Consider the following 23119-nt stretch of genomic DNA (forward strand, 5'->3'; position numbering starts at 1 on the left):
AGAGAGCTTTCCCACTGACATAACGCTGTGTACGCTACCACTTATGAGGAAAAAACCAGGACAGGATCATATCATCTCCAGAAATACCACTTTCTCTTTGGGTTTCATAGCAGAATCCCCATGAACAATTATAATTTCTATCGCTGAACCATCCAAAATAAATAAATACTGTTATTGTTTGTATTATCATAGCATCTAGAGGCTCCAAACAAGACCCAGGTCTCCTGAGTGCCAGCCGAGTGCTAGATCAATCGGACCACAATTCCACTAAAATAAATAGAAAGTTCCCCACCCAATAAATAACCCCCTGGAGGAGAGAGTGGCAGACTTTATGTTTTTTCTGCCAGCTGGCCCTTAAATGGGCTCTTAAGCTCTCTGTTTAAATTTGTAGTGGTGAGTCTCTTTAATTTTGGGTTTGTACAGCACCTGTCACGATGGGCCCCTGATCCTGATTGAAGCCTATAAACACTACTGCATTACAGATAATAAATAATGATGATGCCCTACAGTGCTGCAGGTCCCCATCTGTCTAACTAAACTTTTTCTTTTTTTAGTTCTTTGGGGCAGGAACTGTCTTTCTAGATCTTTGGGAAGAACCCAGTCCATTTAAATATAATAATAATAATTAATAATAAATAACTTTCCTTCTCTCTCCAGACTACCTAAGAAGTAGCCCTGATGTCCACCAAAATGATCTGACAGCCACCCACCACACCCAGACAAACACTCCTCTGCTCTGCGTGGGGATGGCTGGCTGCGGCTAGCCAATGGGTCCATCGGACAGAATATCCTGTAACAACATGGCACCCTAGGACGTCCTGGCTGCCACTCTGTTGCATCCATTCACAGCTTCTCTGCAACAGCAGTGCTACAGTTCACATTCCCCTGCTCCAAGGGCACAGTGCCACTGGAGCTAAAGGAGAACCCCCATTAGCAGTTAGCAGAATAAGGCCTATGACACACATGTGATAGTATAGCTCCATCCAGGTGACAGCAGGGGTCTCTCGCTCTCTTTCTCACACTCAGAGCCAGCTAATGTCTTAATTCTACCTCCCACCTGCCCACTAGGCCCAATTAGTCTGTCAGTTCTAATATTTTACCTTATTTCCCTTACCATCCACGCACACAGACAGCTCCTTAGATGGCTATAAGCCAGTAGGCTGCTGGGTCCAATAGCAACACAAGCATCTTTCACTACGAGTTTTATTCACCAGGCTTTTTCCTCAGGTACAAGGGCGCCCAGGTTAAAACCAAACTGATCATTGGAAAGGACACAGGCCAAGCTGAGGAAACAGCCCAGCCCTTCAGCCAGTGGCTGGAGAACTCAGCCTCCTCCTTCTCTCCCTCCCGAATACCAGGGAACTGTCCTTCCCACATTCTCTGACTTTCCTCTGAGTCCCTGATTGCAACCCCACCCCTTCTTGTTATCCCACTACTTACACCTCTGAGAAAGCACGGGGAGCAAGGAGATGAGCGCATGTAGGATCTCTGCTCCCCGTACCAATAACATCTAAATCAGAGACGGAAATGGCTTACTGGATCTCACTGATCCCACCCTTAAGGGGCCAGGCCAGGTAGCTCTCTATTCTAGCCATTCTAGTGCATTGTCCTGTCTGGTGTTCACTGGTCCGAGCGGGGGAGATGATAGAATCATAGAAGATGAGAGTTGGAAGGGACTTCAGGAGGTCACCTAGTCCAACCCCTGCTCAAAGCAGGACCAGCCCCTGACTAAGGATGGAGAGAAGGAGATGGACGGAGGGAGCTGAGATGTACTTTATTATCTGGATTTCTGCCCTTTTTTTCCCCCAGTGCCACCATTTTGGAGTTTTTAAAATACAATTATTTCCCTCAGTTCCTTGGTAAAGTGTATGGGGGTGAGTTCTAAGCCATGTTCCCAAAGTTAACTGCTCCTGGGCCAGGACTCTGGGCTCTCACCCAAAGTTATTCATGAGAATATTCCTCCCTAACCCCATCAGGATGTTCTCCAGTGAGGGAGATCATATCCCTAAGACCAACCCTGGCTACTCTGGGGGATCCCGTGGCTCGGAAGAGACTCATTGCCATTAAAAATGAAATGACGAACCTTGTCTAGCTGTGGAAGCAGATGATCAAAGAGGAGCATCCTATGCTAAGCAGGTGTTGGCTCGCCCTCTGAAACATGAATCCCACCAGCCCATTGGCCCCTTGGCAGTAAAGCAGCTGCAGGAATGATGGAGCCTTGCTAGGGTTCCAGAGGCAGGACCAGGTCACAATGGTTCAGGGTTGCCATGACACCGCCCAGAGGCATGTTCCCAAGGGGCCCCTGATCCTCTGAAGGTCACACCGTCATCACAGGTTTCTTTGTTAATGACAGTAAGGGGAGGCCTAGAGCCCCAGTCTTCAAAAGCGGTCACTGATTTGGGGTGTCTCGGTTCTGGGATGAGCAACTTGAGGCATCTGGAGCCTGATTCGCAAAGAGGCTGAACACCCACAGCTCCCACCAACTTCATGCAGAGCTACGGGTGCTCAATACTTCTCACAAGGAGGCGCAAGGTGTCTCAAACTGGACTTCCCAAACCTGAGGTACTCCAAACCAGAGGAGGAGGAAAGACACAGGGGAATGTCTGTCCCAGGCTGATGGGGGTGGGAGGTTGGAGCCTCCTTGGAAGACAGGACCCCAAAGGAGGTAAAGCAGAGGGGAGGAATTCAAACCCACACACATTCATACCTCTGCTAGGTGCCTCAGTGAAGAGAGGCTTATTTGTTGCAAGGGACAGCATACAGAGAAGATTTGGGGGGCTGTGGTGTAGGTTTCTGTATCTCGGAATCAGGACAGAAAGCCTGCACTAGTGCCTATTGAAGTCTCCCTTCTCTCTCTACTACCCGTGAGAAAACTCTTCTGGTAACAGAGAATTTCAGACTCCAGGGCTCCCAGTCTAGTACCTTTCACTGTCAGAAAAGTCAATTGAAAACCAATGGCACTGATTTTTGTATCAATTTACGAATTCACTGTTTTGGAAGCATCAGGTCGTGCAGTAACCAACGGCACGGGCTTATTCTTCCCCGGCCCTGTTCCTCCTCCCCCCTTCCCTCCTCTTGGCTTGTCATGCTCACTTGTGTCTCATTTCAAATTAGATTTTAAATTATTTGAGGAAGGGGCTATTTCCTCTTTGCCATTTGAACCACACCCCTAGCACGTGGGAGGCCTGGTTCCTGGTCCGGGCCTTTGGGCACTATTGCCACATGAAGTATAATACTAAAACTTGGGATAAATTAGGGATGTAAAAATTCGTTTAATAAAGAATCTCTTTAAACATTCTAAAAATAGAACATTTAAATGGTTAAATATGGGGGAGGGGGGGAGCCGTGCTGGGCTTGGCTCCTCACTGCCAAGCAAGAGCTGCCTAGCTGCGGCACCCCCTCCTCTTCCCCCATGCTGGGCTCTGCGCCTCCCTGTTAGCAAGAGCTGCCCAGCTGCTTTCATGGGGAACCAAGCCCAGCTGCGGCTCCCCCTCCCCAGTTTAAACAGCTAATCAGCTGTTTAAAATGTTTAAACAGCTGATTACCATTTAAACATTTCGGTGCTTACATCCCTAGTATAAATAAGGGCTAAAGAATGCAAGCAAGGTGTGTCCTGATCTCCTGTTCATTCCTAAACCAGATTGTCAAAAGTATTCAAGCTCCTAACATCTAGTGACTTTGAGGATCTGGGCCTAAATGTCTATAAACTCAGAGCCATGGCAGTCAGATTTCATATACACAATGTTTTGCTCCTTTAAATAAAAATTAGAGTTCTCAAAGATTCTCCCCAATTTTTGACTGTACTTGCTCACAATTAGGCAAGACATTCCCCCTTCTTCCTCCCCCCCCAAACCTAGCTTGCCAATGGATTATTGTTATATAGCGGATACACCCCATCAGGCAGGAGGAAGTGTGTGGGGCTGACAATCACCAAGGGAAAGTCATGCCTGACCAACCTGATTGCTTTCTATGATGAGGTGACTGGCTCTGTGGATGTAGGGAAGGCGGTGGATATGATATACCTTGACTTTAGCAAAGCTTTTGATATGGTCTCTCACAGTATTCTTATCAGCAAGTTAAAGAAGTATGGGTTGGATGAATGGACTATAAAATGGATAGAGAACTGGCTAGAGCATAGGGCTCAACAAGTAGTGATCAATGGCTCCATGTCTAGCTGGCAGCCGGTCACAAGCGGAGTGCCCCAAGGGTCGGTCCTGGAGCTGGTTTTGTTCAACATCTTCATCAGTGATCTGGAGGATGGGGTAGATTGCACCCTCAGCAAGTTTGCGGATGACACTAACCTGAGGGGAGTGTTAGATACCCTGGAAGGTAGGGATAGGATACAGAGTGACCTAAACAAACTGGAGGATTGAGCCAAAAGAAATCTAATGAGGTTCAACAAAGAAAAGTGCAGAGTCCTCCACTTAGGAAGGAAGAATCCCATGTACTGCTACAGACTGGGGACCGACGAGCTAGGCAGCAGCTCTGCAGAAAAGGACCTGGGGGTAACAGTGGATAAAAAGCTGGATATGAGTCAGCAGTGTGCCCTGGTTGTCAAGAAGGCTAATAGCATATTGGGCTGCATTAGGAGGGGCATTGCCAGCAGGTCATGGGAAGTGATTATTCCCCTCTATTCGGCATTGGTGAGGCTGCATTTAGAATATTGTGTCCAGTTTTGGGCCCCCCACTACAAAAAGGATGTGGACAAGTTGGAGAGAGTACAGCGGAGGGCAACAAAAATGATTAGGGGGCTGGAGCACAGGAGTTATGAGTGGAGGCTAAGGAAACTGGGCTTGTTTAGTCTGCAAAAGAGAAGAATGAGGGGGATTTGATAGCAGCCTTTAACTACCTGAAAGGGGGTTCTAGGGAGGATGGAGCTAGGCTGTTCTCGGTGGTGGCAGATGACAGAACAAGGAGCAATGATCTCAAGTTGCAGTTGGGGAGGTCTAGGTTGGACATAAGGAAAAAGTTTTTCACTAGGAGGGTGGTGAAGCACTGGAATGGGTTACCTAGGGAGGTGGTAGAATCTCCATCCTTAGAGGTTGATAAGGTGCGGCTTGACAAAGCCCTGGCTGGGATGATATAGCTGAGGTTAGTCCTACTCTGAGCAGGGGGTTGGACTAGATGACCTCTGAGGTCCCTTCCAACTCTAATCTTCTATGATTCTATGAGTGTCTGAGCTAAAGAGCTAAATACAGGTTGGGACAGATTGTTAAGCAGAAGGGGTTGCATGTTGGAGGTGGTCACCTGAAATGAAATGGCCCATTGGGATTAGAGTGTTATGCATAAAGGGTTTACAGGGGGCACTTAAGGGCAGCAGGCAGTGTGGTGCATTACAAATTGTTGCAATGAGTCATAAAATCAGTGTCCCTGTTAAGTCCATGGTTTTTGTTGTCCAGCAGAGTTATGACTTTATGTTCTCATTAGTTCCTGAAGTCCCTCTTTGGATACCTGCCATCTCGGTACTGACTTAGACCTACCTCGCTTAGCTGATGAGAGCTAAGAGATCACATAGACTTTGGCTTTTAGATCACTTTCTCCTTTAAGAACTTCTACAAATAATCACTGGCTTGACAAAGCCCTGGCTGGGATGATATAGCTGAGGTTAGTCCTGCTTTGAGCAGGGGGTTGGACTAGATACCTCCTGAGCTCCCTTCCAACTCTATGATTCTATGACAATCTCACTAGGTGCACGAGCTGTTAGCCATTGTGAAGAGCACTCTGTGCTATTGTTTAGCTAGTTAAGGTACTGAGGCTGAGTATGTTACTTACACCTAGTTCATGCTACTAATTTCAGTGGGAGCTGAGGGTGCTCAGAACCTTTCAGGAGTGTGCAGAGCACCTGGCATGATCAAGTCTTTATTCTGTCCTTATAAATCAGTCTCCCCAGACCTCTGATCAATTTTGTTGTTTTCCTCCATATTTGCTGCATTTTGTCAAGAGCTTTCTGGCAATGAGGTACCCAGAAACAAAAGCTATAGTCCAGTTGTGGTCTCAGCTGTGCTGTTTAAAGAACTACTGTATTGTCTTGCTGCTCCATTACATGATGGATGGTATCCTGTCATACTGAAGATACCTCTCGGGGGGGAAGGGACCCCTGTTATTAGGAAGAGACAAGTAATAGTAATGAGGGATTTGATTATTAGAAATACAGGTATTTGGGTTTGTGATGACCAGGAGAAATGTGCAGTGAATTGCCTATCAGGTGCAAAGGTTGCAGATCTCTTGATTCATTTAGGCAGACTGGGGAAGAGCCAGTGGTCATGGAACATGCAGGTACCAATGACATAAGGCAGGATAGGAGAGGTCCTGGAGGCCAGATTTGGGTTGCTAAGTAAGAGATTGAAGTCCAGGACCTCCATGGTAGCATTCTCTGAAATGCTACCAGTTCCATGCGTAGGGCCAGTTTCACAGCCAGAACAGGAGGGTCTCAATGAGTGGATGAGATGATGGTGTTCAGAGGAGGGATTTAGGATTATTAGGAACTGGGGAACCTTTTGAGAAAGGAGGAATCTAGACAGGAAAGATGGGTTCCACCTAAACCAAAACGGAACCAGACTGCCAGCATGTAAAACTAAAAGATTGTAGAGGAGATTTTAAACTAAAGGCTGGGGGAAAGCTGACAGATGCAGAGGAGTACACAATTCAGACAGATACAAACCTTAGGCAAGGATTTATTAACGGGTATACTATCCTACTAAAGAGGAGAGGCTAATCGTTGATAAAGTCCGGGTAAGAACTGAAGAGGAACAGTCAAATGAAAGGGAGTCCCATTCAGTTACATCACATGAAGACAGACAACTGAATATAGACAAATTTTACAAGTGCTTATATACAAATGCAAGAAGTCTAAATACTAAGATGGGTGAACTTGAGTGCCTTGTATTAAATGAGGATATTGATATAGTAGGCATCACAGAAACTTGGTGGAATGATGGTAATCTACAGGACATGGTAATGCCAGGATACAAAATATATAGGAATGACAGAGCAGGTTGTGCTTGTGTGGGAGCGGCACTGCATGTGAAAGAAAGCATAGAGTCAAATATAGGAAAAATCTTAAATGAATCAAACAGTACCATAGAATCTCTATGGATAGAAGTTTCATGCTTGAATAATAAGATTAAAGCAATAAGAATATACTACCCACCACCTGACCAGGATAATGACCGTGATTGTGAAATACTTGGGCAGATAAGAGAGGCTACAAAAACAAAAAACTCAATAACAATGGGAGATTTCAACTCTCCCCATATTGACTGGGAACTTGTCACCACAGGATGGCATGCAGAAATACAATGTCTAGACACCATGAATGACTGCTTCTTCAAGCAGTTAGTCCTGGAACCCACAAAGGGGGAGGCAATTAATGAGTTAGGCCATATCTACACTACAGAGTTAAGTTGACTTAAATTATGTCGACAATCGTAAGTCACATTAATAACATCGGTTGAGCATGTCCATACACCGCTTCTTTTGTCAACTGAGCGCGTCCATAATCATTGCTCTTGCATTGACAGAGAGAGCACTGCACTGTCGGTAGCTATCCTAGTGTGCAACTCGCCACCCTCTGTCATCCTCTGCCACTGGGAGCTCTGGGAATGGATTGCAGTGAATCACAGGGATGTGCTTTCCATCCCATCATTCCATGGGCTTCCAACTTCGTTTCGCACCGTTTTTCAACAGCCCCTGTAAACTGTTCGTCCGCCATCTCTGCCTGCCAGCATGGCTCCAGAACTGCTCACCGTTGTGGTGATGAGTGTTATGAACGCAATGCAGCTGGTCCTGTAGTATTTCAGGAGCTGTGAGACAGAGAGTGAATTGGTGATGCCTCCCCTGCTATCTGCCATGGAGACAAATAATTCAAGATTGCTCCTGGCATTCACACAACAGCTTGCCATGGTGCCCATGAGTGCTGGGCTTGGGAAACAAGCACCGAGTGGTGAGATCACATCGTGATGCACGTACGGGATGATGAGCAGTGGCTGCAGAACTTTCGGATGCGCAAATCCACCTTCCTGGAATTATGTACGGAACTCAAGGACACCAGAATGAGAGTTGTCCTCACTGTGACAAAGCGAGTGGCGATCGCTGTGTGTTAGCTGGCAACTCCAGACTGCTACCGGTCAGTCACGAATCAGTTTAGTGTTGGAAAGTCATAGTATCATAGAATCATAGAGTTGGAAGGGACCTCAGGAGGTCATCTAGTCCAACCCCCTGCTCAGAGCAGGACTAACCTCAGCTAAATAATCCCAGCGAGCATTTTGTCATGCCGCAGCTTAAAAACCTCTAAAGATGGAGATTCCACCACCTCCCTAGGTAACCCATTCCAGTGCTTCGCCACCCTCCTAGTGAAAAACTTTTTCCTAATGTCCAACCTAATGACCTTCCCCCCTGCAACTTGAGACCGTTGCTCCTTGTTCTATCATCTGCCACCACTGAGAACAGCCTAGCTCCATCCTGGGTTGCGGTGATGCAAGTGTGCAGGTCCATAAATTGATTCCAACTAGAAAGGACTGTGATTCTCTGTAATGTGCAGGAAATAATTGATGGCTTTGAGGCAATGGGATTCCTTAACTGCAGTGGGGTGATATATGGAACGCATATCCCAATATTGCCCGCAGACCATCATGCGATGGACTACATCAACTGAAAGGGCTACTACTCCATGGTCTTGCAGGCTCTGGTGGATCACTGGGGCCATTTCACTGACATCAATGTGGGGTGGTCAGGGAAGGTGCGTCTTTTGGAACACTTGGACTATATAGAAAGCTGCACACTGGGACTTTCTTTCCAGTCCAGAAGATTCCAATAGGGGAATGTAGAAATACCCATAGTGATCCTTGGAGACCCCGCCCACCCCTTGCTCCACTTCCTCATCCACCACTTTGTCCTCAGGGTCGAGTCTGCTGGCCGCTGCCTCCAGTGAAATAATAATAAAAAAGATACTTCTACAAGAGACCTATTCACCTTGGCCAATCTTACATCCAGCAGCATTGCCTGTTCTCCATGGTGTATTTTCCAAATGTTACTGCAATTCATTGTCTCTTTGTAGTTAAAGTCCATTGGGTTCCCCCTATGGTGTCCCATATACTTCATACTCCATCCCTTCCAGATGTAAGAACTCTGTGGAGAGCAGCATGGCATCTGCTGCTTCCCAGCCTATTCCTCCCGCAGAGGAAAGCAGGTGCTTTCTTCCTCTAGATGTCACTCTCCACCATCTTTTCCTTCTCTCCTATTTTTCTTTCTCCAAGATCCTGCAATTTTTTTTTTTTTTTAAATTCCTTTCTGATCTCTTTCCGGCCATGTGTGATTGCAGTTTCCTCTGGGCGTCCATTTCACCAGCCTGAAATTAATCAGCAGGGAGAGGGAGAGAGAAAAGGGGGGAGACACCCCCCTTGTCATCTTGATCCCCAAGCAGAAGCAGGAGCAGCAGCCCCCAGGAATTCACACCAATACTCCCTTGCCAGGATCTGCAGGAGAAGAGGAGAACTGCAACCCCCAGCTCCCTGACTGTGAGCTGCTGGAGCCCAGGGAATCCCACATCCTCCTGAATCTGCCAGGAATTTGCTGGACCAACCCCCCTTCATTCCTCCCCAGGATCCGCAGGAGAAGGCAACAGGAGATCGCCTGTCCCTCCTTCACTCTAGCCCTCCCCACCTCCAGTTTGGAGGAGGCTGCTCTTGACTGGCTGAGGGGGAATTCTCTGGATCTAGCTGAACAGCTTTTTTACTTTGTGCTATCTGGGCTTCTTTCCTCCATCTCTTCCACAGCTGACAGCAAAACCATCTGGCAGAGTTCTGCAACAGGCTTTTCCTCCATGCCACCCTCCAGCATCAACAGCTCCAGCTCACATGCATGGATTGTATGGATTTTTTTGTATGTAAAGGTGCTGCTGTAATTTCAGCCTCCTGGACCTGCCCAGGTTGGATTATATTTTTATAGCTCTGATCTGAAAAGCAGCCGCCAAACCTTCCTGCCTGCCTGATCTTTCACTGCTGCAGCTACAGCTGCAGCTGTATTATAGCAGTGAAGCCTCATTGTGGTGGATATTACCCTCTTCCTGGGTTGTACAGAGAGAAGGTTGCAGAATCGTTCAATCCCACCCCTTTCCTCTTTCCCCAGCTCCGAGGAGAGTCCTGGCTCTTTGCAGCATATGTGGTGAATCAGAGTGGAAGCCAGCACCAGTCGCCACTGCAGCAAAGGAAGCACTTGTCTTACGGGAAAGGAATAGAAAATAACAGGGTAGATTTTTTTTCCAAGGTCCTGGCTTCGTTTCCCAAAGGCATTTCCTTTCATGCATGACACGGATCCCACTCTGTGATTCCTTCAGGCGATGGCCATGCAGTAAAGATGTCAGGGTCCAGGCTGAACAGTGTCAATGGGTTTGTGGAGGACTCCAGGATGGAGGTTGGGGACATGGGCAGGATCCTCAGGAATTTGGAAATTGGGACCGTACTGACCTTGTTCTACCAAAAAAAGTCCCAGAGGCCAGAGAGGAGGACGTTTCAGGCGAAGCTGGAGACCAGGCAAATCATTTGGAGCCGGACGCCTGAGAAAGTGGAGGGAGACAGTGAGTATATTCTGCATCGTGTGAACCAAGAAAATGTCTGTCTCAAAAGCAGTGTCCTCACTAGGGGAGCTGGGCTTGGGGCCGCTCACTCCAAGATTCCAGGAAAATCCAAGTTAAATGCACTGGATTGGAAATCTTTGGAAGGAGGCACATTGGCCTAGTGGATTGAGATTCCAGGAACTCCCCTATTCCAATCCTGGCTTGGCTCTGCCAGCGACTTGCTGCATGGCCGTGGGCAAGTGCCTAGACCTTAGTCTGTAAAACGGGGATGATAATACCCCCTTCACAGGGCTGTTGTGAGGGTTCCCTCGCTAATATTAGTGAAGCTCTTCAGAAAGTGCCAGTGAAGTGTTATATTTGATTCCTCGCTATAATGATGATGGCAGCTGAAAGATAATGATCTGTTATAGCCCCTTTGCTCTAAAGAGTGTTACAAACTTCACTGAAGGTACCAACAGTGTGCACAGGCATCGTTTCGCTAGCCAGTGAGAAGCAATAACCTCTGAAGCGGAACGTGGCATCTGTTTAGTAGCTCGCTGCAACCATCAGCGAAGAAGAATGCAGCATTTAACTGCAGGGGGATTTAGGTCAGTAACATGTAGTTACTTGAGTTGGGATGTGGCCAGGACACCAGGGTTAACACTCCCGCCCTGACAGAAGATCTTTAATAATCACAAATGGTCGTGACCTTTGTTTTACTTAGCATCCTAAAGAGGCCCCACCTCCTGCAGCATTGCATCCCCTAGCACCACACAGAGGCATTAGTTCTGTGCTGGGGAAGAGCACCACCTACTTAAGCAGCAAGACACCACTTCCTGCAGTGGTCTGAGTTTTTTTCTCCTTGGAGGTTTTCCACTCAAGCAGTGAGCTAGCCCAGCCCTGTTTAGCACATGTGGTCTGAGCAGATGAGATGACAGTGTGAAGGGTATGGGCTCCTCTTTTAAGGTGACAGGATAGCAAGTGTGAAAAATCAGAACGGGGTGGGGGGCAATATGCACCCATGTAAGAAAAAGCCCCGAATATCGGGACTGTCCCTATAAAATCGGGACATCTGGTCACCCTATCCTCTTTTCACCTTCCTACCTTTTATTTTCAATACATTTCCAGCAATTGTCATGCTGCTGTCTCTCTCTTTCCACTCAACCACCACAATCCCCATCCTTTCCCTTGGCAGCTCCATACTCTGACAGCCACCCTAGCACATACATCCACTCTCTGTTATCTCTTCCTTTCTGATTGCCCTTGGCGTCATCGCTGAATTCCTGCTGTAATTCTGCTGAAGAGAATAGAGGTGACGGGTGAATTTGGGGTGTTCTTCTGCCCTTTCCTGGGCTTTAACCCACCCTTCTTCTTTCTAGCCCTTTCCACTTTCCTTGCCCTTTCATCTTTTGGGGGTTCACTCTCAGTTCTGCATGGAAGGATTCATTCTCATAGCGCATGTTATTACTAAAGGGCATCATGTGGCTAAAACCTCGTGCAGAGTTCAGAAGATAATACTTGTCCGTCTGTCTCCTGTATGTTGGTTACTCAGGATCTAATTCATCAAAGGCAGAAGAGGCAGATATTTCCCCTTTGTCATGCTTTAAATGGCCAATCTCATCCCTTCTTTTTGAGAAGTGGTTGTAGTCGTGATTTTACACAGGAAACCAACACACACTGTGTGGATATAACACTAACTCTGCTTCTGGACACTGAGTCCCCTTAAAGAGTGGTTATCCTCTGAAAAGTGGCTGTGTAAGAAAGATCCCTTTTTACTCAGCAGATCTCCTCCCCCTGGGTATATCAAAGTCAGAGCCACTCGTTTTAGTGACAAAAATAAGTGTTGACTACTTTTACTCCTGTCACTCCTTTAAGCCCAAAACAGCTTTGAGAGAGAGAGCTAGAGTCAGGATTATTTAAATTCCATTTGCAGGGTCACCTGTCCATCCCCGTTGCTTTCATGTCCTGCCCTTGGTTATACCTGTACAACCCCATTGCCCTTGAGGGGGTTGCATAGGTATAACTGAAGGCATCATTTGAAAACACTGAAGGCAGGTCTACATTAGAAGTGCTACATTGACACAGCTGCATTGGACCATCTGCGCCACTGTAGCATGTTTGGTGAAGATGCTGTATGCTCATGGGAGCGTGCTCTCCTGTCGGCATAATTACTTCACCTTCATGAGAGGTGGAAGCTATGTTGGTGGGAGAGCATCTCCCGCTGACATAGTGCCGGTATGGGCAGCGCTTAGGTTGCTGTAACTTGCGTTGCTCGGGGGGGCGTCTTTTTCACATCCCTGAGTGACATAAGTTTGATCGACTTAAGAAGTAGTGTAGACCTGCCCTGAAATTGCGCAGGTGTGAGGACAAAATTTAGCATGAAGAGTCATTATCACTGCTGATGATGTCTGAAGCAAAAAGAACCCAGCTTGACTCTCAGATCCCAGGGCCAGTAGATAGAAAAACATCTTTTTACTTGGAAATGGACAGAATTTGTTCTGGACTCGTTGAGAAATGATAAATATGGATACCTTCTTATGGTGATTTTTCAGAGCAGAGATGTGCTTTAATGGTCGACTGGATATTTGCAAAACGATGCAACATTTAACAAACCTATCGTACTTTTCATTTTCAAAGTGCTGTGCAAACACGAATTCCTCCATCCATAAATCAGCCATGGGAGGTATGTCAGTAATAATAACCCAAGTTTGTCAAAGGCAAAACAGAGCTATGGAAAAGACTTAGGCCTAAACTTTCCAAAATGTCGAGTAATTTTGGAGGCCCAGCTTGAGATGTGTAGGGTGAAATCCTGGCCCCTGGGAGCTTTGCTCTTGACATCAATGGAGCCAGGATTTCACCTCTAGAGCCTCACTTTCAAAAGTGCTGAAAGCCGACAATCACAAATAACGTCAGTGGGAACTGCAGGTGCTCTACTCCTCTGTAAAACAGGCCTAAGGGGTCTCGAGTTGGGCACGCAAAATTAGAGGCTAAACTTGAAAATATGAGCCTGTGACGTGCTCATGGTCACCCAGGAAGCCTGTAACAGAGCTGGGAATAAAACTCAGAAGCTCCTGGAAAACAGAGCTTTGTTCAGACCATTAGGCCATTCAGCCTTTCTAGAAATCTTGGCAGTTGCTAATTATTACCATAAGGTTGCACTGAATTTTGAATGTTGATAAGAAACAGGTGGGAACGTCGGTAGTTCATAAATGCTTGGAATATGAACATTTCCTGCTTGTTACACATTTGAGTTCAGCCCACCATTTTTTTTCCGTTAGGGACCTCTGTGTGTTCCAGTTTGCCTCTCCTAAAGATCTTGTATCCAGTGTGTCTATATAGCTCTCTTTTATGGAATAGTCTGAGTAATGGTGTTATCGTCATTATAATTTTAGTAGTGCCCAGAGGGCCTCAAGATGAAGAGACCGTCTCTTCCAGAATTTATTTCACTAACATTAATCTTGGTGGATTACTCTGATGTCACACCCCAATGTGCTGGCCAGATTGCTCTGGTTTCAATAGGATGGTGTTCTTCGCTTCTGGGCCCAAACTGTTGAGGCCGGGCTGTATGGTGTTAAACAGCTGCCATGTTACATCCCAGAGATGGCTTGCTTTCTTTGTGGGAGGGAGGAGGGTGAACTAAAATTCCAAGATGTAAAGCTTCTAAAGCACATTGGGATCCTTCTGAATAGAGGGTGGTGTACATAAGATTAGTAGTATTCGTGCAGCTACAATAGGATCTGCGCTTGTCAGTACCTGTAGAATTTATAAAGGAAACTCGTCAGAGTTTATGGGAAAACAGATTCTCTGATGTGTTTCTATAGAAGCTCCACTTTAGTTCAGTGTTCATTAGCTTGCTTGTTATTTTAGCATCACCTAATTTTCTAACTCTACTGTAGACCATCCTTTGGGCACGGGAGAAATGTCTACATAGGACATGTGTGGTTCTATGGGTGTGTGCCTGTGTACAGCCTGGATGTTTGAGTGTGCGTCTGGGTGTGACTGCATTTGGTTATATATAGTCTGACAGTGTATTTTCGTTGTAGGTGTAAATTGATATTTGTGTGACTTAAATGAATGACTGTGGTTATATCTGGGATGAGAGTGTAGTGAGGTAAGTGTGTGCTGTCGTGTAGCCTGCTCTCCTGATTTTATCACAAGTATCATGGTATTTGATATTTTTCTTACAGCTCCAGCTAATGCAGTCATGTGGTTACATGAGAATCTCAGCTCCCATTTGTTTTAAAAGGTACATTTCTCTGGGTGCAGAGAAAAGCTTGAACATGTGACTCCGGAATCCAGAAGGCAAATAAAAAGAACCCAACATATATTTTTAAAATCTCATGATTTTAAGGGCCTAACCCATGATTTCTAAACTTGAGGTTGGTAATACTGTGAATGTGTGAATATGTTTGAATATATGATATAGATAGGCTGACCAGATAGCAAATGTGAAAAATCAGGACAGAGAGTAATAGGCACCTATAGAAGAAACAGCCCCGAATAGCAGGACTGTCCCTATAAAATCGGGACATCTGGTCACCCTAGATATAGATGTGTGATTTATATGTATATGGGCATGTGTGTGATATACAGGAGGTCAGGCTAGATGATTTAATGGTCCCTTCTGGCCTTAAACTCTATGAATCTCTGTTTCCAGGTGAGCGCGAGTGAATGAATGGTTGCATGTTTGTTACATAAGGTCTCTAACATTAACAGAGCTTAGCACTTCTATGGCATTTTATATCTTCAGAGCATTTACAAATATTAAGGCATGATCCTGGGGAGAGACTGTGCTGGCACCTCCTCAGCCTTCAGATTCTCCCAGCACTTTGGATTTACTCTAAAACCCAAGCTCACTTTTTGAATCTGCCCTGTTCTGTTTCCAGTCAGTCTGAGACCCCCTCTTTGTCCAGGAGCTTTATCCCATAGAATGACGCTCTCGGTGCCTGATATAAATTGATGCCCCTCCCCCTCCCACCTCCAGCTATGAGGTGTAGAAGGACTACACTAAAAACTAAAACCAATGAATCCCTAGCTTTTGAAGTGGGGAGCAAGAGGGTGAGTTGGGGACTTCCACGGCCACGAACGAACCACAGCCAGCTCCATTTGATTTTCTGGAATAACAAATCTTTGCCTATCATTAAGGCCTGGTCTACTCTTGCAGCGGTGTGCAGGGTATGCTGGAGCCTCTCCCCATTCTTCCACTGCCAGAGCCTCTCATTGCGGCGGGGAAAGGCTCCAGAAGTAGGGAGGCAGTGGGACGCTAGACTGCTAAAAACAGCAGCGTAGACAATGGTTTGGGCACATAGAGATCTGTGTAGGGTATATACCCTAAGGTTCTGGCATGTCTTTACTCACCTAAGCAGTGCCTTGCTGTCTACACTGTTATTGATTCTTGTGGTCGGGGGGCGTGCATGCTGCATGCTGCCATAAGTGTACACATAGCCTAGGAGTGTCTTCCATTTGAGGGCCTCAAAGCACTTTGCAAGTGATCCTTATGGCCCTCCTGGGAGGTGAGTCAGTATCGTTAGCCCCACTACACATAAGGCATAAGAGACTTAGCCAAGGTCACACAGCGAGTCAGTGGCAGAGACAAGAATAGACACCCCGCCCCCGTTCCCCCAGAATCCCAGCCCTCTGTGCTAGTCACTTGATCACTCAGTCTGCATGTCAGGCTTCCAAACAACCTTTTCTCAATTGTCATATAGGTGAGAGGTCAGGAAAGAGGCACCAAAGAAAGACCCTGGCATTTGCTTGGCCAGATGTTGGTAGCATGACTATGTTCTAGAACTAAAGTGGTGATTTATAGCATGGGTGGTTCTAGATTGCTCTAGACCCCCAGTTTTTGGCAATTGAAGCAATAGCATCAGTGTCTTAAAAGACCCATTGCTGGTCTGACAAAGATTTGGAAAGGCCCTTCATAGCACAGGTTTCACCCAGGTGGAACTGATTAACCACAAACTTCCAATATCCCATGGCTGTTACCTGAACCACATGCAATCATTAGACCTCTGCAACTTTACTTAGAAAACGCGGGTGAAAATTAAATCTCCGGTTACCCCATCCATATTGGAGGCTGGTAACTTCCTCTGTCACCTATTCAAACAAACATATGCATTCCCTTACCACACAGAGAATGCGATTACAGTAAAGATGTTTTCCGGTTTGCTTGCTTGAATGTGGACAGTGTTGTTTAGTCGTTAGAGGAAAGGACAGCGTCAGGCTTCCCAGGTTCAATTCCCAGTATCGCCAGTGACTCACATGTGACCAATGGACAAATCACTTATCATTTCTGTGCCTCGATTTCCCCATCTATACAAGGGTGGCAGTAAAACCCACCTCACAGAGACAACTGGCGTCTTTAGAAGGTTGATCTCATTGGAACAAGTTGCTCTTAGATGATGACGTGTCATGGGCCCCTAAAGTGATGTTGAGACATGTGAACTTCTCCCAGGAGAAAAGGGAAGATCTCATCACTCTTTAGAGAGATGGCAAGCCCAGGGCAGCTGTTCAGCTTAATTAATGTTTGCAGAGCACTTGATCTTGAGATGAAAGCAACTGAGTGTTATTACCTACATACGTAACAGGTAACTGCCTTGTGGGCAGTGGAGCTTCTACTGATTTTGTGTAGGGCTAAGGTCCTACTTTACAGGAGCTACTGGCATCGGTGTACTTATTGTGGAAACTGGGGGGATGGCAGGCCTAAACCCCCCTATAGCTAAAAGCCCTCCGCCTTAGCCAGGCTACAAGTAATGGTAGAGGACAACAGATGAAAAAACAGGGGCAGGAGTGGGTTCAGAGGTAATAATGAGGATCCAGAGGGGGCGCCGAGCAGAGACCCCCCGACAGCACCCACTGTTCTTCAAAGGCATCTAGGGAGTCAGTGGACACTGCCCAGAGGAACTCTGCTGAAATGAGTGACTGCAGAAGGGACCGGAAATAGGCCCCACAGTCACAGAGCACTCCCCCATCCTCTCCCGTCCAGCTTTCTTCTCCTGGTATGATGGATGGCTGACGAGGAGGTCTCGCGGCTCTGTGGGGCCACAGATGGTGTAGAGAGGCAATGCCTTTCCTGATTTGGGACCATTTTTTAAGACCCTAATGTGCTTTCATCACTATAAACAGTGGGAAAATAGTCCTGTCCTGCTGTTTGAGTGACATAGGGAGTGTCTGCTGTGAAGAGCATTGTGCTAAGGAAGTTACAGCATCCAGTTCTGGCAGAGGAGCTCAGGAAACCAACACGATTTATCTATCTAAGCACACACCTCGTCAGGCCACTGATCCATGTGCCTCAGTCTCCCATTCCAAAGCAGGTGAAACAGTCGTCAATCTTCAGCCAAGTGAATCTGTATAATCCAGATCATTTTTAGTATATAAAAAGGGAATTTGGAACAAATGGGTAGAGGCCCTGCTGGCTCCCCTTTTGCATTCAGCCCCAGCTCCCTGCCTTACAGCCAAGCATGTAATTGAAAATAATACAGGGTTGTCCTCAGCACACCGCTACAGAGAAAGGGATTAGGGCTCAAGATCCCCCCATCATGCTCATTTCACTACGGTTACCCTGGCTCGCTGCTGGGTGCAGATTACATTTAATTGCTGGAAAGTTCAATTCACTAGTTGTCAAGATGGTTTCCTGCTTGCATAGCTGGGCTATTTCAGTGCCGTTTTCTTTCTTATGGATCTGGTTCCCAAGATCTGGTTCCCTCCCTTTTCAGACCCATCCCGGCCCTCGTAGATCTACCATCAGTAAGGTGATCGACTGGAAAAGGAATTAATGAGGCATCTTGTAGGCCACCTGATGCATTTATTAACTGGATAAGCAGACAAAGCAGTGCTGTGTATGGAAATAAAGGCATGCTTTAAAAGAGAAGACCCTTTGCTATTGGAGACTAATTACATGGTCTATTAACCAAGACAGAACTCATGCTGTTCCTTATAATATAAATATGTCCATGCTTCCACATGTATGGGGCTTCAAGTCTCAGCTGTGCCTAAATTGTCCCGAAGCAGTCATCCATCAGCCATGAGGAAACTTGGAGAAGCAGCCGCTCAGAGAGAGTAGTGGAACCACTGCCAGGTCCTGTGGTACCCCGCTTTCTCAAACTAAGGTAGACTAGGTGTGGTGGGCATGCTGGATGAGCGACTTCAATAAATCCAGGGTACAGCATAAAGTTGTGTTGGTAACTCTAGTGTTGATTCGGCAAAGCATTTAAGCAGGGTACAATCCTAATGAGTAAAGCTAAGGAGTAGCTGTGTCACCCCTGCCCTGTAACCTGGGGTGCCCTTTACAATGCCCTGCTTCTGTAGCCTCCAACCTGGACTGCTCACGAACAAGCTGCAGCATGTAAGTCTCTCCCAGCTATGTCTATGTGTGTGCTGCAGCCAGCCAGCCGCACTTTGGCTCGTGCCAGCCTTGGTTATGCTGTAGTGTGACTCCAACACCTTCCCCCCCCAGATCCAGATCTTCCCCCGGAAATGTCTGTCCTGTCCTGCCCAGCCCTCTCCTGGACAGCACAGATACAAGGAGAAAATCCCTCAGTGTTCTCTATCTTTACCTTGAAAGGAGGCTCTGTCCACATTTTTTTTTGTTAGCCCATTTTAAAATACAAGAGCTTCATGTTGAAGATGTCCTTTTAAACAGAGAAGACACAACAAATGGCAAGAAGACACCATAAAAAACACTCACCTGGACAGCAGCTGTCAATGGTGGCAAGCTAAACCTACAAGGAAATTAACTGTACCTCAGAAATTAACCTCTTGCTGTTGGCTTGGAAGATTTCCCAGCAGGACTTCTGCTGCACACAAGAGAGCGCCCCTCTACCACCGCCAGGAACCAGGGGGTTAAACTATCGAATAGCAAAGTACTGGCTTTTTCATACAAACAATGAGTCTCTAGTGTACAGAGGTATGGGCCAGATTCTTAGTCACTGAACCGATCCCACCAGGGATAGAGATTGCCGATCCGCTCAGTTGGCCTATTCCCCTGTCCTGTTTGGGTTCAGTGTTCCTTTCAGCATCCTTTCAGGATACTCGGCCTCCTTCTCCACTTAGTTACTAGGTTTTATGCCCATCACCTCCTAGTGACCCTGGAGGGGAGCCTGGTCCCATCCTCTGCCCGGAGTCTCATACAGAGGGGCAGCCATCTATTCTGGCCCTAAACCCACTCCTTTCTCCAGCCCAGGACTACTTCCTACCCAGCTAGTTGGGTTCATAGGCTCCTTCCCCATTCCTGATGCTGGTTAGTTCTCCACAAGCACAACACAGTCCACAACTCCCAGCTTCTATCTAGCAAGGTGTCCCACTGGGCTTGCTCCACCAAGCCCTTCTAGGACTCTTCATTTGCACAGTGAAATTGCCCAATTTCATTTGCACAGTGAGCTTTATTAGTCTCTTTCCAGCCACTCTTCCCCAGGCAGCTGTCCTTCTATGCCTCTCTATGGAGAATTAGGTCCCCGGCTAAGTGAGAGGGTCAGAGGGATGGGGAAAGAGCCCCTTTTATAGCAGAGGCGACTTCCAGCATGCAGTCATATGACCCTTAATCTCCTGACCCAAGAGCAGGTCAGAGCTGGTGCTTGCCCACCCTGGCATTTGAAAAAGATTTGGAGGAACTTTCCTGAGGGTTGGGAAGTGGCAAAAACAATTCCCCCTATTAAAGAAAGAATGGGACAAGCCAAGGAGCTATAGATCCCTGAGTTAACATCAGCTAGGCGTAGTTACCAAGCCAGGAAGGCTCTGAACAGAGACATATGGAGCGGGGCACAGGGAAGCAGAAATATGTTGGAGCAAGAGGATTTTCATGTTTCTTTTTTTGGTGAGGTAGAATGGGGGAAGGGGAGGCGAGTAAAACCCTGGCTAAAAATAGGGCAGGTTAGAATCTCTGCTTGAAAACAATCTTGCAGGATGTGGTGGGAGAATGTCTCAAAAATGCTGATTTGGTTAACAGGACCCTGGAAAGATTAAAATCATGTATTTAAAGTAATTCTTCCCTCCTCCCCCTGCAGCTAACAACATTTTAGAGCAGTTGTTCTCAAACTGTGGTCTGTGGAGTCCATCCCAGCAGTCAGGGCTGTAACCAGTGCATGGCGAGCGGGGCAGCCGCCTAGGACGCAAAGCCGTGGGGGGTGGAAAAATGGGGCCAGAGGCAACATGTGGGGTGGGCATGCAGGGTCATGTGCTCCCCGCACCATTTTTTGGTTATGCCCCCCCAACGCAGACAGGCCGGGTGGCCCGCTGAGGTGAGTCGGGGGCAGAGGTGGGGCTCCCTCTTGATCCCTGCTGTGCAAGACTGACTCAGGGGGCTGGCTCGACAGAGGCTGGTGTCACCAGTTGCAGCCCCCGCCCCAAATGTTCCTCTGCACCCCCATAAAGAGGCAGGCCCCACAGTTTGAAAACCTCTGTGGGGTGGTCACGTGCCCCCCCCCCAGAACCTTTAAATTGTGCCCCCCATTATCAACAGGTATGTGTCGCCTCTGAATGGGGTGGGAAAATGCCGAAAAAACCCAGTACAGGGCACAAATATGCTTGCTCTCTCTGGCCACTAAAATGTCTAGTTACGGTTCTGCCAGTGGTTTACAGGGTGAAGCGTGTTGAGAAGCAAGCAGTGGAGCACTGGGTTCTTGGGGAGGAAGCTGACTCTGCAAGAGATTCTCTCATTACAGGATCAGCTTGTCTTACACAACAGCCCACGCAACGAAAAAGCTGGAGAACCAGCGGGTTCGATGGTTAAAGCAGGAAGAGTTTTTCAAATCTAGTTTACTTTTTCCCCATTGCTGCTGTTTGTTCGCTTCAGTCAGTTGGGACACTGAAACTTGACTAAGCCATTTCACTTTTGTTTCTAGGCAGTTTCACTTCCCGGTTCTCCAGCACTAGCCCAGGGCTGTTGTATTTTGGATTTCTTGTGCAATGCTTAAATCCTAAAAAAAAACAAAAACCAAAAACCTGTCTTTCAATTAATTCTTTTAATGCACAATAACACTCCTAGTCAAATGGTTTTGTAGCCACTTTTTTTACACGGACCCAGAATGCTGGGCCTACACCAGCTGACAGTCTCTTTAAGAGCAGCCAGCATCAGTTCAGGCACAGAAGGTCACGTGTAACAGGCCTCCTGGGGTTTGCTGAGGCTGTTACCAGCTAGGATAGAAAAGGGAAAGTCAGCGGATTTCGTGGGCTTAAATTTTCAGAAAGCATTTAATAATTATTATTCGTGTTAGCAATTAGGATTGGATTGCTAATTATTACTAGCACTTACATGCCCGCTAACTTTTGACATCTATAAATAGGGACGTCTGAGGAGGAAAAAATAGAGAGATGTTTTTTTACTTCACTGGACCAGGAGGAAATGTTAAATTTTTTTTCAGTAAGGACCCCCTGATGCATGGAAAGGACCCTCAGCGTATGGATAACATCCCTCCTGTGAAGAAGGGAATTGCAGCTGGCCCCGCAGCAACATCCCTATTTTCATCTCAATTCAGGGGAGGAGGGGGTGTCATGCAGTAACAGCAAGGTTTTTCATATCATCCGCAGAGGCCTGCGGCTGTGCCCAGGGAGTAGAGGGTTCCGGTCAGAGCAATTACTCCTGACTGCTTTGCATTGATGTTTTCTCCTAATGGATAAAGGAAGCTCTCTGGTTGTTTTAGTGTTGATAAAAGCAGCAGGTCAGGCTTTTGCAATGACTAGTCCAGCATTACACCCATATGTAAGCCATGTTGTGGGTATATTTAAAGCAGTCTTTGTAATGCACTGGATCCCATTAGATGAGAAAGGGATGTTTACAGCTGGAATTGGATTCCTGGATGTTTTAATAGCTGGGACCCTGGAGACAATGTAGGGGGGAGTTGGAGACATATTTCTGACATGGTCGCTGAAAATCCAAGGCAGATGTTGGTTTCCAGGAAATTGAGAATGGCATCGTACTGTGTGGAGATGCAGCTTTGGGTACAGAAAAAGAAATGCATCTATCTCTCTTTATTTGCCCCTGGCTTGTCTCATTATTTATTATTATAATTATTATTTTTATTACAATAGCATCTGAAGGCCCCATGTGAGATTGGAGCGTGATTGTGCGGTGAGACATCACATCCATCACATCCACAGGGTTTCCAGCACTTCCTTTCCCAAACTTTCCTCCTCCCACCACCTCGAAGGGGCAGAGCTAAGGTTCCAGTTTGTGGTCTGTAGTGTGTGATGGTTATGCTTTTTGTGAAGTTGGTGTCTTTGTGTGGATGAGAAGAGGATATGTGGTGGTTTTGTGATAGGTATATTGTGTGCAGATCAGCCTTAAACTGATCCAGGCAGTAGTGGTTTGTTTATGAGTTAGTTGCTAGTTCATCCTCCTTACACTTAACAGGACCATTCTCTACAATCTGATCTCCAGGATTTTGTCCAGTTTTAAAGGACACAGGAGCTGGGGCTGGAGAGAGTGTTCCATAGCCAAATGTGTCCCTGTGAGGAGGTTTAATCTGATATTGGGGAGTTTTCCTAAAACTAGGGCACAAACACAGGACTGTCAACCCCAAGCTGAGTTCAAAATGTATGAGTCAGGCTCCAAAAAAATCAAGACATTGGCTT

The 23119-nt window shown here is 46.7% G+C and overlaps 1 protein-coding gene across 1 annotated transcript in view; it reads left to right on the forward strand.

Annotated features, from left to right (window-relative positions):
- Positions 1-9964: 9964 nt before the first annotated feature.
- LOC137161061 (1-phosphatidylinositol 4,5-bisphosphate phosphodiesterase gamma-1-like) overlaps positions 9965-23119 on the forward strand; it is a 69702-nt gene continuing 56547 nt past the window's right edge. Inside the window, exon 1 of the mRNA XM_067560073.1 lies at positions 9965-10573. Coding sequence (XP_067416174.1) covers positions 10354-10573 — 220 coding nt within the window. The 5' untranslated portion in view covers positions 9965-10353. The remainder of the gene's footprint in view (positions 10574-23119) is intronic.

Source organism: Emydura macquarii, unplaced genomic scaffold, assembly GCF_026122565.2.
Source record: "Emydura macquarii macquarii isolate MOO-44397 ecotype Brisbane River unplaced genomic scaffold, CSIRO-AGI_Emac_v2 contig_2246, whole genome shotgun sequence".
NCBI classification, from domain to species: Eukaryota; Metazoa; Chordata; order Testudines; family Chelidae; genus Emydura; species Emydura macquarii.